At 42.3% G+C, this 15,589-nt stretch overlaps 1 protein-coding gene across 1 annotated transcript in view; it reads right to left on the minus strand.

Moving 5' to 3' along the window:
• The window catches only part of LOC130911956 (proteolipid protein 2-like), a 32,269-nt gene extending 17,023 nt beyond the window's left edge, over positions 1-15,246 (minus strand). Inside the window, exon 1 of the mRNA XM_057829653.1 lies at positions 14,917-15,246. Within this exon, the coding sequence (XP_057685636.1) occupies positions 14,917-15,012 (96 nt within the window). The 5' untranslated portion in view covers positions 15,013-15,246. The remainder of the gene's footprint in view (positions 1-14,916) is intronic.
• Between the last annotated feature and the right edge of the window lie 343 nt (positions 15,247-15,589).

The raw sequence follows: 15,589 nt of genomic DNA on the forward strand, positions 1-15,589 counted from the left end.
ACTCTAACAAGTCAAGCATGTATTTTGGTCCAAGGCCATTAAGTGTTTTGTAGACGAGCAGTAGTATTTTATAGTCTATCCTTTGACTTACTGGAAGCCAGTGTAGCGATTTCAAAACTGGTGTAATGTGGTCCAGCTTCCTTGTATTTGTGAGGACTCTGGCTGCAGCATTCTGTACCAGCTGCAACTTCCTGACTGATTTTTTATCAAGACCTGTAAATATACCGTTGCAATAGTCCAATCTGCTGAAAATGAATGCATGCATAAGTTTTTCCATGTCTTGTTGAGTCAGAAGCCCCTTAATTCTGGTTATATTTTTTAGGTGGTAATAAGCGGATTTAGTGACGGACTTTAAATGGCTATCAAATTTTAGGTCTGAGTCAAAAATTACGCCAAGGTTTCTGACTTGATTTGTAGCTGTAAGTGACATTGTGCTAAGTTGGCTGCTTATCTTTTACCTTTCCTTTTTTGGCCCAAAAATGATCACCTCTGTCTTCTGCACATTTAACTGGAGAAAATTCTGGCACATCCATTCATTGATTTGATGAATGCATTTGCTCAGGGTGACTAAGGGACTATAATCATGTGGGGACACAGAAATGTAAAGTTGTGTGTCATCTGCATAGGCGTGATAGGAGATGTCATACTGTTCTATTATCTGAGCTAACGGAGGCATATAGATGTTAAATAAGAGTGGTCCAAGAATTGACCCTTGAGGGACTCCACACGTGAATTTGGTTCGTTCTGACTGATGGTTTCTGATTGACACAAAGAAATCCCTATCATGTAAATAGGATGTGAACCACTGAAGAATAGTGTCAGTAAGCCCTACCCACTGTTCCAATCTGCTGAGTAGTATGTTGTGATCAACCGTGTCAAATGCGGCGCTGAGATCCAATAGTAGCAGAACAGATGATTTGCCTGCATCGGTATTCCGACGAATATCATTTAGGACTTTGATAAGCACAGTCTCGGTGCTGTGTTGTGGTCGAAATCCAGACTGAAATGAGTAAAAAAGATTGTTTTGCATCATATAATTCTGGATCTGTTCGAACACAACCCTTTCCATAATTTTCCCCAGGAATGTTAGATTTGATATTGGCCTGTAATTACTAATTAATTACAGTCTGTCTAATCTTTAGTACTTTGTGTGTAAAGAATGCTGCGAAATTATTACAGGACACCTCAGATGCCAATTCCTGAGGTATTGATGCTTGTGGGTTTGTCAGTTTGTCAACAACAGAAAATAGTGTGCGGGTATTGTTAGTGTTTCTACTAATGATCTCTGAAAAATATGACTGTCTAGCATTTTTCAGTTCCTGGTTGTATTTGCGAAGACTGTCTTTGTAGATATCATAAAAAACTAGGAGTTTGTTTTTTCGCCATCTGCGTTCTGCTCGTCTACAAACTTGCTTTTGTTTTATAGCTAGTATGGCATTTCTCCAGGGTGACCTCTTCTTTCTTGACAAAGATTTTGTCTTAATCGGGGCAATAGTGTCAATTACAGTCATCACACTGGAACTGAAACTATTTACAAGTTCTTCCACTGGAGCTATTGTAGGGGTTAATGGTGAGGCATAGGCCTGTGTGAATAACGCACAAGTGTTATCACTTATGTAACACTTCCTAATCACCTCTGTTTCCCTTTTCAGAGGATGGACAGGGGTGGTCATTTTAAACATAATGCAGTAGTGATCAGACAGAGCAACATCATTCACTGTGACCTCAGAGATGTTAAGACCTTTGGATATTATTAAATCCAGTATGTGCCCTCTGTTATGTGTTGGAACTGTGACATGCTGAGATAAACCAAATGTATCCAAAATATTTAAAAGCTCTATAGCACATCCTTCTTCAGGATTATCAACATGAATGTTAAAGTCACCCACTAGAACAACACAATCAAAGTCCATGCAGACAGAAGACAGCATTTTGGTAAACTCATCAAAAAACATTGTGTTATACTTTGGTGGTCTGTAAAGTGTTACCAAGGCAGCTCTGCAAGGGCTTTTTAGCTGAATGACAATATATTCAAAGGAATCAAACTGACCACATGAAATATTTGTGCATTGGAAACGGTCCCTGATCAGACTGGCAACCCCACCTCCTTTCTTATGGGTTCTTGGCGCACTAAAGAAATTGAAGTTTGTGGGGGTTGCCTCAATCAGAACTGTCGAGCTCTTATCTTTATCTAACCAAGTTTCTGTTAGGAACATCATGTCAAGGTTATGTTTGCTGATAAAATCATTAATTAAGAAAGATTTGCCAGCTAAAGATCTTATATTTAGCAGAGCCAATTGGAGATGCCAGACTGGATTCACTGGTGAGTTTTGGGAATGACATACTATGCTTAACAGGTTGGCAGAGTTGATTGAACGTTTTTTTATTTCTCACCAATCTAGCCCTTTTTGTGTTGTTTATCACCACTGGGATTGTTGAGCATACAGACTGTACTCCATAGGGCCCCGGCTTTTGCTGGGACAGAACAGTCTTTGTAATGTCACAGCCTGGACCCGGTGCATATCATATTGGTGTCGCAAACATGGCTTCCTCCATAGAAGGATAATACCGTGTAGTTCCAGAGTTGTAGTGCTTTGGCTTTGCCCCGAGAGAATTCCAGGGGAGGCTGGTTGGTTTGTTGCCATCTTCCCCTGGTACCTGTCGGGTGTGACAGGTACAGGGTGGAAGCGAAGACATGAACTTGAGGAGATCAAGAGACTGGTTAACCTTGCTATTTAGATCCATGGAGTCCAGACCAGGTTGACTCATTATTCCATCCAAACTAAGTCGTCGGCGGGGTGGCTTCCGGGACTGTGGGGATTTAGGCCTTGATGAGGCCTTAGCCTGACTGAGTCGGCGGAGTGGTGGCGTCTTTGAGTGTGAGGATTTGGTGCTGGATGGGGCCTTATCCTGGAGTCGGCGGCGTGTTGGCGTCTTGGAGTGTGAGGATTTGGGGCTGGATGGGGCTTTAGCTTGGAGTCGGCGGCTGGTTGGCGTCTTGGAGTGTGAGGATTTGAGGCTGGATGGGGCCTCATCAGCAGAGGATTGCACGGTCAGGTGGTTCTCCTCCTGTTGAGCTGATGGAGCCGCTTCTTGGGTCTCGTCTGAAGGAGGTCGATCACCTGCTACCAGGGTCTCCTCCCGTTGAGGCAGTGGAGCCTCAGCAGAGGGTTGGTCACAGCCTGGCAGGGCTGGCTTAGTCACTTCTCCTTCAGCGATTGTAGGCTCCATTTTTGGAGGAGACGATCCTGCGTGCTCACCAGCCTCAATGTTTATCAGATGTTTTGGGACAGCTTGCCTCCTTTCCTCGAGATAAGCAGACTGTCTGTGCCTCAAGAGATAAAACATGCTGCTGCTTAGTAACCGCACTCCTGACTTATTTAGGTGAAGGCCATCGTTTTTAAAGAGATGCCTGCGCCCTGAAAATATGTTGAAATTGTCAATGAAGTACATCGATTGTCCAGCGCATGTAGCTTTGAGCCATTTGTTGAGCATCATCACTCTGCTGAAACTTTCATCCCCCAGCCTGGGCACGGGTATGGGTCCACTGAAAAACACCTCAGTATTTAAAGTACTGACTTTGTTTATCAGTTCAGTGAAAGTCTTGCTTTAAAAGCTCTGATTTTTGCTTCGCAATATCAAGTGCTCCTGTGTGTATTATCAGAGTAGTGGCTGTTGGATGCTGAGCAGCAATGCTCAGGATACTAGCTGTGATATCAGACACAGTTGCTTTATTAAAACAACATACTTTGGTATTTTTGCTACAAAAGTGTTTTATCCCATTCACAGCAATGTCGCCCACTATCAGAGTGCGGGGCCAAGTGGGTCGCTTTCTCTGTAGCCTGTTAGCACATGCATTAGCATCGTACCTCTCTTTTGAGCTGGGTGTTCCAACTTTCCCGGGTTCAGGAGTCTCGGAGAGTGGCGTAAATCTATTTTCCAGTAGAATTCCAGCAGCTTGAGGCACTTTGCTTTGACCCTTTGTTGTTGCCTTGATCTGTGATAATTTCTTTTCTGGTGCCGGAGTAGATGACGCAATGTTCTGCAGAGGTGGCCATTCCTTTTCATCGTAAATCTGCCAGTGCTGGGTTCTGCCAGGGTCCCGTTGAGTCTCGATGGTGTTTGTTTGCATTCTGTGGGTCCGCTCCCACTCGCTGTTTTGGGAGATCGGCAGAGTGGTTTCATTCCCGAGCTGTCCATTTACCTCCATGTTCACTTCAAGCCGGTAGATTTTTGTTTCCAGTACTGCTATCTTCTGGAGCAGTTTGTGGTAATCATCCATTGACAGGGGAGGCATGTTGCTACTTAGCTTCCGTTAGCCGAATTCCTCAGTTCCAGTCGCGATAAGGCAGACTTGTGTTCCAGTAACGACAAAAAAGCACTTTAAAAGGCTCAAAAATGCTCAGAAAGCCTTTGTTTAAATATAAACAAGATTAGAAGAAAATCCCAAGACTTGCTGAGTAATTTAGAGGTGATTAAAAATGATTAAAAAGATGATTGAAGCTTGAGAAGCAGGAGCAAAGCAGAGAGACGTCTGCACAGTAGCGAAGCAGCAGGCAACAATAACACATAACTCCCTGTGGATTTTTGGCGCATTAACAGGTCACTTCCTGTTGATTTTTGGCGCATTAACAGGTCACTTCCTGTTGACTTTTGGCGCATTTACGGGTCACTTTCTGTTGGTTTTGGGCGCATTTGGGGGTCACTCCCTGTTGATTTTTGGGCGCATTTACAGGTCACTCCCTGTTGATTTTTGGGCGCATTTACATGTCACTCCCTGTTGATTTTTTGGCGCATTTACGGGTCACTTCCTGTTGATTTTTAGGGCGTTTACGGGTCACTTCCTGTTGATTTTTGGGGCGTTTACGGGTCACTTCCTGTTGATTTTTGGGGCGTTTACGGGTCACTTCCTGTTGATTTTTGGGGCGTTTACGGGTCACCTCCTGTTGATTTTTGGCGCGTTTACGGGACACCTCCTGTTGATTTTTGGCGCGTTTACGGGTCACTTCCTGTTGATTTTTGGCGCGTTTACGGGTCACTTCCTGTTGATTTTTGGCGCATTAACTTTTTCCTGTTGTTTTTTGGCACATTAACAGGTCACTTCCTGGTGATTTCGGCGCATTAACATGTGACTTCCTGCTGATTTTGCCGCAATTACGAGTCACTTCCTGTTATTGCCGCAGCATTTAAGGGTCAAATCTTTTGATTTGGGATCGCTTACTGTGAGGGGCATTCATGAGTCCCTTACTGTTTATTTTGGCACATTTATGGGTCAAATCTGTTATGTAGGATCACTTCCTGTTTGGGACATTCACAGGTCACCACTTTCTGTTGATTTTGGCACATCTATAGGTCATTTCCTGTTGATTTTGGTGCATTAACATATCATTGTTGATTTTTGTAGCTAAATGGGTAAGTTCCTGTTGATTTTTCTACATTTACGGGTCACTTCCTGTTCATTTGCCGCATTTACGCGTCACTTCCTTTTATTGTTGGGGCATGTATGGGTCACATCTGTTCATTTAGGATCACTTCCCATTAAGGGCATTTATGGGTTATTTATTATTAACTTTGGCAGATTTATAGGTCATTTCCTGTTGTTATTTAGTGCATGAACAAGTCCCTTCCTTTTAATTTCAGAGTTTTTAGGGAAAAAAATCAGGAATTTAGGAAAAAATTATTTCAAACTTTTGATTTTTTTCCCCCAATTTAAGATGTTTTTTTTTTTCAAATACATATTTTTAATACAGTAAAAATAATTAAACAACAAACCACCCTCCTGCAAAATGAACTCATTGGCAGCCATTGACGGCGATCGACGTCCAATCTATTTGACTGGTCGATCGCTGCCCCGCTTTCCCATTCGAAATAGATTGGACGTCTATCATCGTCTATGCCTCTGAAACGCTCATTCAATACGAGTCGTCCCAATTGAAATAGGCAAGAAATGAATATCGCTCACTGGGTCAGTTTGCTTAAGTGTGGGCGTAAGCGTTGGATTGTGACAGCGACCCTAAGATCCTTTTGAGGAAGTGAGACTTTTTCTTTCCTCTCATTTTGCAATTTCCTATGTAAGTGACCCAACTCCATGTCATTTTTTCCACAGCTGGATTCAGGACATTCCCCCTCGTCACTCTAAATTTACAATGTTTTCTTTTACGACTGCCAACTCACTTGAATGAAAAGTCAGAGGTGGGTAGTAAAGGAGTTCCAGAAAACTCGATTATTAGATGCATCGCGAATCGACACGTGACGATTCGATTAAGATTCATAAAGGTTAAAAAATGATGATTTTCCTTCATAACTTTATGACAGCCACTCGTAGCGGAACAAAACTCAAGACACGTCTGCCGCCCGGACACCTTTAACGGAAGAATGCACAACGTTATGATGGATACTGCTGGTTACTGAGCGAGAGATTTACTCTTTTTCAAAAGACTGGAAAATAAATTTGTGTATGAGACAGGCGCTTCTGTGCGCAAGTTATTTTTTACAGCGAGAGGGGAAGAGAGATAGTTCGTTGCTCCCTGTCTTTCAGATGTCCAGCAGTAGTTTCAATTGTAGTGTCAGTAGTGTCAATTGAAAAATATCCTGAGTGTGTTGATAAGACCCGTGTGCGTCTATGAGAGGTGAGTACACGAACCCTCTTGTACTGTTTAGCACCCTCTTGTACTGTTTAGCCTTTATTGTTGTTGTTTTTGAGATGTTAACAGTTAGCGCCGAGTGCTAAGCTAATTAGCTAACATGTATTTCATATGCAGAACGTGCAAAACCATGATTAAGTACAGCGGTAACACTACAAACATGCAAAATAGTACAGAAATCTGTGAAAACAAAGTATAGTGGTTAAATATAGTCTTATACCTGAAGGCACTTTGTTTGTTTCCAGAAAATGTGGAATTTATTCCACCAATGTAAATTTGATTGTATTGTTGAGAGAAATAAGTACTGCCTTTAAAATGGTTAATGTTTTTGCACTTTATTGTAATTTTTTTTTTTTTTTTTTTTTTTCCAAAAAGCAGTTTAAGGGCAGCTTTTTGTTGTATGGGCATGATTCCATCATTCCTGTTGAATCATTAGGATATTTTAAATAACTAATGGACATAAATGTGTTTGGCTACTTTATTCATTAGTAATGCACGATGTATCGATAATCGTGATAACCGTGATCATCGTCAATAAAGTGATCATTGTTCAATAATCGAATCGTAGCACCCTGAATCGAATCGAATCGTGGGGTGCCTAAGACCTGGCTGTGGCTGCCAGGGCAGCCACAGTAATAGGGTGCTAGGTGGGTCCCACACTTTCTCTCTATGGCGTGGTTCCCGGGGCGTTGCCTCCCCTATGCCTGGGCTGCCGGCCGCGGAAGTGGGGTGAGGTCGGGGCTCCGATCTCGCGCGCATCACCATGGCAGCTCTTCTGACTTTTGCTGCTTCCACCTTCCACTCTCTACTCTGCCTGGGTATCCACACTGTGCTCCATTGCGGGTCACTGGCTGGACGCCGGTGTGTCGGTTGGATGTTGCCTGCTCCGGCAGAAGACCCTGCCCTGCTCTGGGCTTGGTGGGCCATTGGGTGTCCCATGACGTGCCAGTTGGGGGGGTCCGGCTTGTGGGCCGAGTGGGCGGACTGGGGTGGAGGTGGGGTTGGTGGTGCATCCCCTCTTCCCATCCCTGAAGGCCAATTGATGGGGAGGCGGGTGGCCTGGGGGACCACCCTGGATCCCGGCCGGGTGACGATGGCTCCTTTGCTGGGCTGCGCTGGCTCCCCACCTCTCCACTCTCCCTCCCTCCCCGGGCTGGGTGGGGGCCGTGGCCCTGGGGTGGCGCCCGCACAGCGTCTCTGCCCGTCTGTGTGGCTGTCGCGTGTTTGGTGGGGCTCGCACGCGGCTGGATGTGATTGGGCACACTCGGGTGGGGGGCCCCGGTGCCAGGATTGGCAGTGGGGCGGCCTAGGGTCGGTTACCGACGGGCTTACACTCACAAGGGATTCACTTGATCACTGGTTTCTAGATCACAGAGCTGATTTGTGTACACTCCACCCCTCCCAATCACTTATCCTATCCACTCCCACACCCCCTCCCCTTCTTTCCATGGTCAACAGGCCCCCCACATGGTGTCAACCAGAAATACATATAGCACCAACATATTCATAGTTAGTGTAGGCATTCAATGTATTTCTTGTTGTGTTTTTCTTTTATTTTCTTGTCTTCTGTTCCCCCATAACCCCTTCCTGTTCGCTGCTTTGTCATCATAAACGAGGTATGTTGAATGATCACAATGGGAGTATATCATACTCTTAATGTGAAAGAATAAAACTGTTCAGACAAACCGGACACTTAGACTTCCATTTTCAGTGTCAAACAGCTGAACAGGACAGGTTTAAAAAATAAATAAATAAATAAAATAAAAAAAAAGGAAATCATATAATCACGCTGGCCTGTTCAATCACTTGGGGTCTTTAAAGCGTCATATAAATTAAACCATTTGACGATTTGTTTGAAACTTTCTCCAAGTTTGTATTTGTCAGTGATTTGTCACCAACGGATTTGTTTTCAATTCATGGTAGGAAATATTTTTTTTCTCCAGTAGAGGGCAAACTCTTTGGTTGGGTAATGTTTCATTTTGTAGTTTGAATCAGAATTTTGTTGTTCATTTTTTGGTCTTATACAGTGAAGAAATAACTATTTAAATACCCTCCAACTTACAATTGATGGACGGGTTTAAAATTTTCATGGTAGGCGCTTGTCCACTGTGAGAGAAAATCTACAAAAATCCAGAAATCATAGTGTTATGATTATTTTAATAATTTGTGTTATACAGCTGCAAATAAGTATTTGACCACCTGAGAAAATCAATGTCAATAGTTGGTACAGTAGCCTTTGTTTTCAATTACAGAGGTCAAACATTTCCTATAACTTTTCACCAGGTTTGCACAGACTTCAGCAGGGATTTTCCAACCACTGCTCGAAACAGATCTTCTCTAGATCAATCGGGTTTCTGGACTGTCATTGAGAAACACGGAGTTTGAGCTTCCTCCAAAAATTTTCTATTGGGTTTATGTCTTGAGACTGGCTAGGCCCATCCAGAACCTTGGTTATGCTGGCTATCTGGTTCAGGCCATTGTCATGTTGGAAGACCCAATTACGACCCATTTTCATTACTCTAACTGAGGGAAGGAGATTATTCCCCAAAATTTCACAATCCTTGGCCCTGGTCTTTCTCTCCTTAATACAGTGCAGTCGTCCAGTCCTGCAGTGATGGCCAAAGTACTGGCACCCCTGCAATTCTGTCAGATAATGCTCAATTCCTCCCAGAAAATGATTGCAATTACAAATTCTTTGGTAGTATCTTCATTTATTTTGCTTGCAATGAAAAAAAAACCCCAAAATAGAATAGAAAATTTTTTAAATCATTATCATTTTACACAAAACTCCAAAAATGGGCCGGACAAAAGTATTAGCACCCTCAGCATAACACTTGGTAGTACAACCTCTAGACAAAATAACTGCGAATGACTGCGAAGAACCGCTTCCGGTATCCATCAATGAGCTTCTTACAATGCTCATCTGGAATTTTAGACCATTCTTCTTTGGCCAATTGCTCCAGATCTCTGAGATTTGAAGGGAGCCTTCTCCAAACTGCCATTTTCAGATCGCTCCATAGGTGTTCTATGGGATTGAGGTCTGGATTCATTGCTAGCCACTTTAGAAGTCTCCAGTGCTTTCTCTCAAAAACATTTTCTTTGTCCTGCTAGAAGACCTATGACCTCTGAGGGAGACCCAGCTTTCTCACACTGGGCCCTACATTTTGCTGCAAAATTTGTTGGTAGTCTTCAGACTTCATAATGCCATGCACACGGTCATGCAGTCCAGTGCCAGAAGCAGCAAAGCAACCCCGAAACATCAGGGAACCTCCGCCATGTTTGATTGTGGGGACCGTGTACTTTTCTTTGAAGGCCTCGTTTTTTTCCCTGCAAACTCCCTGTTGATGCCTTTTCCCAAAAAGCTCTACTTCTGTCTCATCTGACCAGAGAACATTCTTCCAAAACCCTAACCCTAAAACACTACTGTTTTTGTCCACAAGCACAGCTAAACTCAAAAAACTTTTCACCTTGACCATGATTAATGTATGATTATCGGGGGGGGGGGGGGGGGGGGGGCATTCAGCATAGGCAGCAAATAAAATTTTTTTTCATTCATTTATTCATACCAGCTAACTACGGGTATCTTTAAATAAATAATGTAGAAAATAAGTACAAGTCATCCCACTCAAACGTGCGTTTGAGGGCAAAAAAATGGGCCGGCAGACTCAGCAAGTGAAAAGGGTTCAAGTCTGAACATAATGAAAATAATACATTTAATATCAGTAGGGTCAATTCTAGAGGCGTGCGAAATTTCCGATTCTTAGATTATTCGCGATTCGGCCGTGGAAGATTCGAGAACGATTCACAAACATCCAAATTCCGATTATTGAATTATACCAGGTAAAGCAGAACTAAAACACAGTCAGCACGGTCTTCGGGACGCAATGAGGAACGGTCCAAGAGCAAATATTATGTTCAACTCATGCCGCTAGATAAAATAACAAAAATACCCGACTACGGCCGACAGCTGGTTCAAACAACGCCTAGTTGCTACAAACATACGGCCACATACGACTATAGTAGATATCACATATATGCAGAACTAGATGCTAATTGACAGACGATTGTGGTGTTAGAACATATATAAAGAATTAGATGCGAAACGACAGGCTTGCCGTTTAGTAGTTGCCGCGTTGTAAACAGCCGCCATCTTAAAGCAGTAGACTTCTGTAGAAGGCTCTGTTGTAGCGAACCTAATTAACTTTTTATCTGAAATACTCCTAAATCAGCAAAATCTTGACTTGAATCTATCTTTAAATAATGAAACAGTTTTAAAACTTTTGACATATTGTAAGTAGACAGAAGGGAAATTATGGAATAACGGGAGCAATTTTATCAACTTTACGGTTGATTAAATTAATTGAATGTAGTTTAAAGCTGCTGATACAGAATGGGGACTTGAGTATTTTATTTAATGTTTTTAACTGTTAACTTGATACTTGGTTTAGCCTAATAGGATTTTTAAACTATTTTGGAACTAATGTACAAAACATTAAAAGGGGGGGTTTGGGTGACATCCATAATCGATTTATAATCGAATCGGAGCCTCCGAATCGTAATCGTAATCGAATCGTTAGGTACCCAAAGATTCCCACCTCTAGTCAATTCTATCCTTACAACATATGGGGAGACAATCTAAATTACCTATATAACTGTACTCATTATGTAATGAGGTTGGTTAAAAGTTGGTGGGGACAATTTGAGCATCCCGAAAAGTTGCTGGTGTTATGTCCCTACCGTCCCTATGCAAACCTACGCCCTTGGAAGAATCTGACACATTTATCTGTTAACTAGCCTATTACACTCAAAACAAGATGAAAAAAAATATTCGACAAGATTTAAGAAAAATCCGATTAAGACTGTAAAATTTGCAGTGTGAAAGTTAGGACAAGTCAATACAGATTTATTTTGCATTAATCATTTAGCCAATCAATTAATTAGGTTTTTATAGGTGAGAAGTAGCCCTGACCGCCGTTCACCTAAGGGCGTAGGTTTGCATAGGGACGGTAGGGACATAACATAAAACTACCAACTTTTCAGAACGCTAAAATTGTCCCCACCAAATTTTAAGTAACCTTATTTGCATTATACAATGAGTTCAGCTATAAAGGTAATTTAGATTGTCTTCCCATGTGTTGTTGGGATAGAATTGACCCTACCATTATTAAGTGAATTACTTTCATTATCTTCAGACTTACATTTTCCCCATTTCACTTGCTGAACGTGCCGGTCCATTTTTTCCCCTCAAACGCATGTTTGATTGGCTGATGACTAGAACCCCCGCATTCACACAATCCCGACTGAAATACATGTCAATATGCCGCCTCCTCCGCCCCCTTTAAAAAGGACGGCTATTGCAAGTTTTCTTTTTTCGGCCAGCAGCAGCAGCCACTGTAAGCAATGTAAAAAGATGTCAATGTTGTGGAGGTGGGGAACACGCCACTAATTTTGCTACTGAAAGTCCGACCAGCATCAAAGTTAGCATAACATTAAACTCTGTGAACTTGCTAACCTGTAAAACTTGAGTAGAAAGCTGCTTAGAGAGGTGTTTTCCTGTATTATTTCTACTGTTAATGTCAGCTCAACTGTGCATTTATTTGTAATTAAAATGTATTTATTTTCTACATCATTTAAAAATATATATTTTTTAGGGCCGTCAAATTTATCACGGTAACGGGCGGTAATTAATTTTTTCAATTAATCACGTTAAAATACTTGACGCATTTAACGCTTGCGTGGAACGACGCACTCATGCATTGCCGCAAACAGACTGCAATGGCGCAGTTTTATGTATATTGACAGCTAAGAGGCAGAGACAAGCGAGTGGAGTGGATACAGGCATTCATTGGGGCCGCGCTATTTATTGGCATAAGCTTTGGCATCGCTTCCACAACAACTATTGTGGCGAGCGACGTGGGGAAGAATGACAGGAGATAATATTATTCTCCACACCATGTATTGAACACAACGCAGAGAAGATATACCATTTGCAGCCACCATTGACAGTCATGGTTGCCCAACTTCCCATCATGCATTTGGGAAGTCGCTACAGTATCATCTACTGAAAGCACAACAAAAATAATATTCCTATCTCTCAAAAAAAATGTTCACAAAAAGAAAAGCGCTCAATCCAAAGAGAAATGGCATTCCCAATCAAAATAGCTATGCAAAATAATACTCAGACTTTGGCCAAACTCTATTCAAACATTTCATGTAGCTTAACAAATACACTAGATGGCAACATTTAGTCACAATATACAAACTATCAGAGGTCTCGTACGTTCTGAAGTCAACACTCAAATGAAGGAAAGGTACAATGAACCCGGAAACTATGGCGTCAGTCGAGGGACAAAACGCACAAGAAAAACTTGGCTAGATTTGTAATTAATTTAAAACTCGCCCTTACCACCTTGTTGTGTATTTCAATCACTACCTTCCACAATGGCGAGCTATTAGTTTATTTTTTGATTGAAAATTTTGCAAATTTTATTAAAACGAAAACATACAAAGGGGTTTTAATATAAAATTATTATAACTTGTACTCACGTTCATCTTTTAAGAATTACAAGTCTTTCTATCTGTGGATCCCTTTCACAGATAGAATGTTAATGTTAATGCCACCTTGTGGATTTATTGTTATAATAAACAAATACAGTACTTATATACAGTATGTTGAATGTATATATCAGTCTTGTGTCTTATTTTTCCATTCCAACAATAATTTACAGAAAAATATGGCATATTTTAGTGATGGTTTGAAATGCGATTAATTATGATTAATTAATTCTTAAGCTGCGATAACTCAATTAAAAATGTTAATCGTTTGACAGCCCTAATATTTTTATTTGCAGCCTTTGCACATTTTTACCCCCCACCCCCCAAAAAACACAAAAGCACTACCACTCTAAATTTCCTTTATATGAAGCAACCATTTTGAAAAATGACTTTCTCCCTATGAAAATGATTTTAACTTTTATTATTTTTATGTAGGAACTGGCTATTTTTTTAGAAATGTACATAATCTGTTTGGTGTTATTAATGTTCCGTTCCCAGCAAAAAAGTGTACATGCAGGTTATGCTGTTATAGCGTCCCTACCAATGTTGAGACCAAAGCTACGCCCTTGCGTTCACCCAATCTGTTTGGTCATATATATGTCCTGTCCCCAGCAAAAAAGTGTACATGCAGCTTATGCCGTTATAGTTTACATGGTGACTGCGACATGAAGACGCAATGACTGTGTTGCGGAGTGGCCTCACGTTCGTATGGTGTCGGCGAAGCCAGAAGGCAAAGACGCAAACCTTGGAATCCTGCCTCCAAAGTGGAAGAATTCAATTGCGGGGGCTTGAGGGGGGCTTGCTCCGCATGCATATCAAAAGCACCCGCAGCGCGGGACCACGCCGATAACGTCAGCACTCGTACACGTCACAATGGACGTGCGCAGCGGTGCTACTAAACGTTAAAAACAGCAAATATGGCGGAACGTAATATTTTTAATTTAAATAGGTTGAATGTTTCCATTTTTGTGCCTTTTTGAACAAAAGAAAATGAAATTGCTTGGAGTGGGCTGTTCTGGATGTTGTCTTCTGGGCTGAGGAGGTCAAAGTGCATCATTCGCTGCCGCCTTGTGAATCTGCACTGCCCCTTAGGGCCTGGCATGAATACGACATCGTTTTCATGCGGAATTGCAACATTGTTCAAATGGAGACAGAACCATATAAATGCAAACATGAAATTTTTCGTCTTCTTAGGGAGTCACCATTTAAACGGCTTCTAAATCTATGCCCTTGTGTACATCCCATTCAAAACGGCAGCCAGTGACTTAAAAAAAGAACAACTTCAAAGCTGATTGGACAGTGGGAAGATTGTGGATGCATTGTTTAAGTAATGTAAGTGGTTATTTGACAAAGTGACGGTGTGCTATATGTAAAACGGCTATTTTTGTTTTAAAGCAACTCTGTCTATTACCATCAAAGGCAGCCAAAGCCAACTTAAGACATAACATGAATAAATCTCAACTCTTACCAGTCCCAATGGATTGGACAGCTACCGCCGTCATTGGCAGCCAAGGTTAATGCATGAAATATCATGAAAGCCGATTCAACGGGAGGAAGGTTTTGGATGTGTTAACTTAGTTTCAGCATTATACGTGTTAATACGGCGACGTTACTCGTGATCAAAATCAAACTGTTGGTTTTTAAAGCAACTATGGTCGGTCTGAAAATGTGTATATAACCTCGTGGAGGAGTTGGCCATACACAGAAAGTGACTTACGATTTCGGCGGCGAGGATCATGCCTTTCTGGGTCCTCACATAACTTTTCAGCCTCTCCAGGCAGCTGGCCGAGTTGGACGCGGGCGCGTCGGCCATTCTCGGCAATTTTCAAACGACTCCGAGTCCGACAAGTTCAAAGTAAAAAAGAATAAGGGGAGGCCCGGCGTGGAGGGCAACGCGGTAGATACGTCAAGAAGCTCGAGAAGAAGAAGCAAAAGAGGAACCCTCGCTCGCTCGTGGTCACTTCTTGAAAGTTGAGCGGAGTTTCCCTCCCTCGCGGGTGACGAACTGCAGCTTCACTCAACTGAACTGGTGGGCGTGGCCGCGGAGGCAAAGCCAAGAAAGTAGCAAAGGCGTGGCCCAGCCTTTCCCTTTTCTCTCCTACCCTCCCAGTGGACACGTCACGCTTTTCAAGGGGCAGCAGATTGGACAAGTCGCTCGGATTCCGTGTTGACATTTGCAAATGTCTTCGATCACATGTCTTTGCCCTTTTAGGGAAGCGTCTCGACAGCGCGCACACGCGTTCACGCGCACGGAAAGAAAGTGTCAACATGAGAAACATGGCAGGCAAAAGAATTTCATCATAATAAACGAGGTATGTTGAATGATCACAATGGGAGTATGTCAGACTCTCAACGTGACACATTAAAACTGTTCAGACTATCCGGGCACT

This window comes from Corythoichthys intestinalis, chromosome 2 (assembly GCF_030265065.1).
Source record: "Corythoichthys intestinalis isolate RoL2023-P3 chromosome 2, ASM3026506v1, whole genome shotgun sequence".
In the NCBI taxonomy this organism is placed as follows: Eukaryota; Metazoa; Chordata; class Actinopteri; order Syngnathiformes; family Syngnathidae; genus Corythoichthys; species Corythoichthys intestinalis.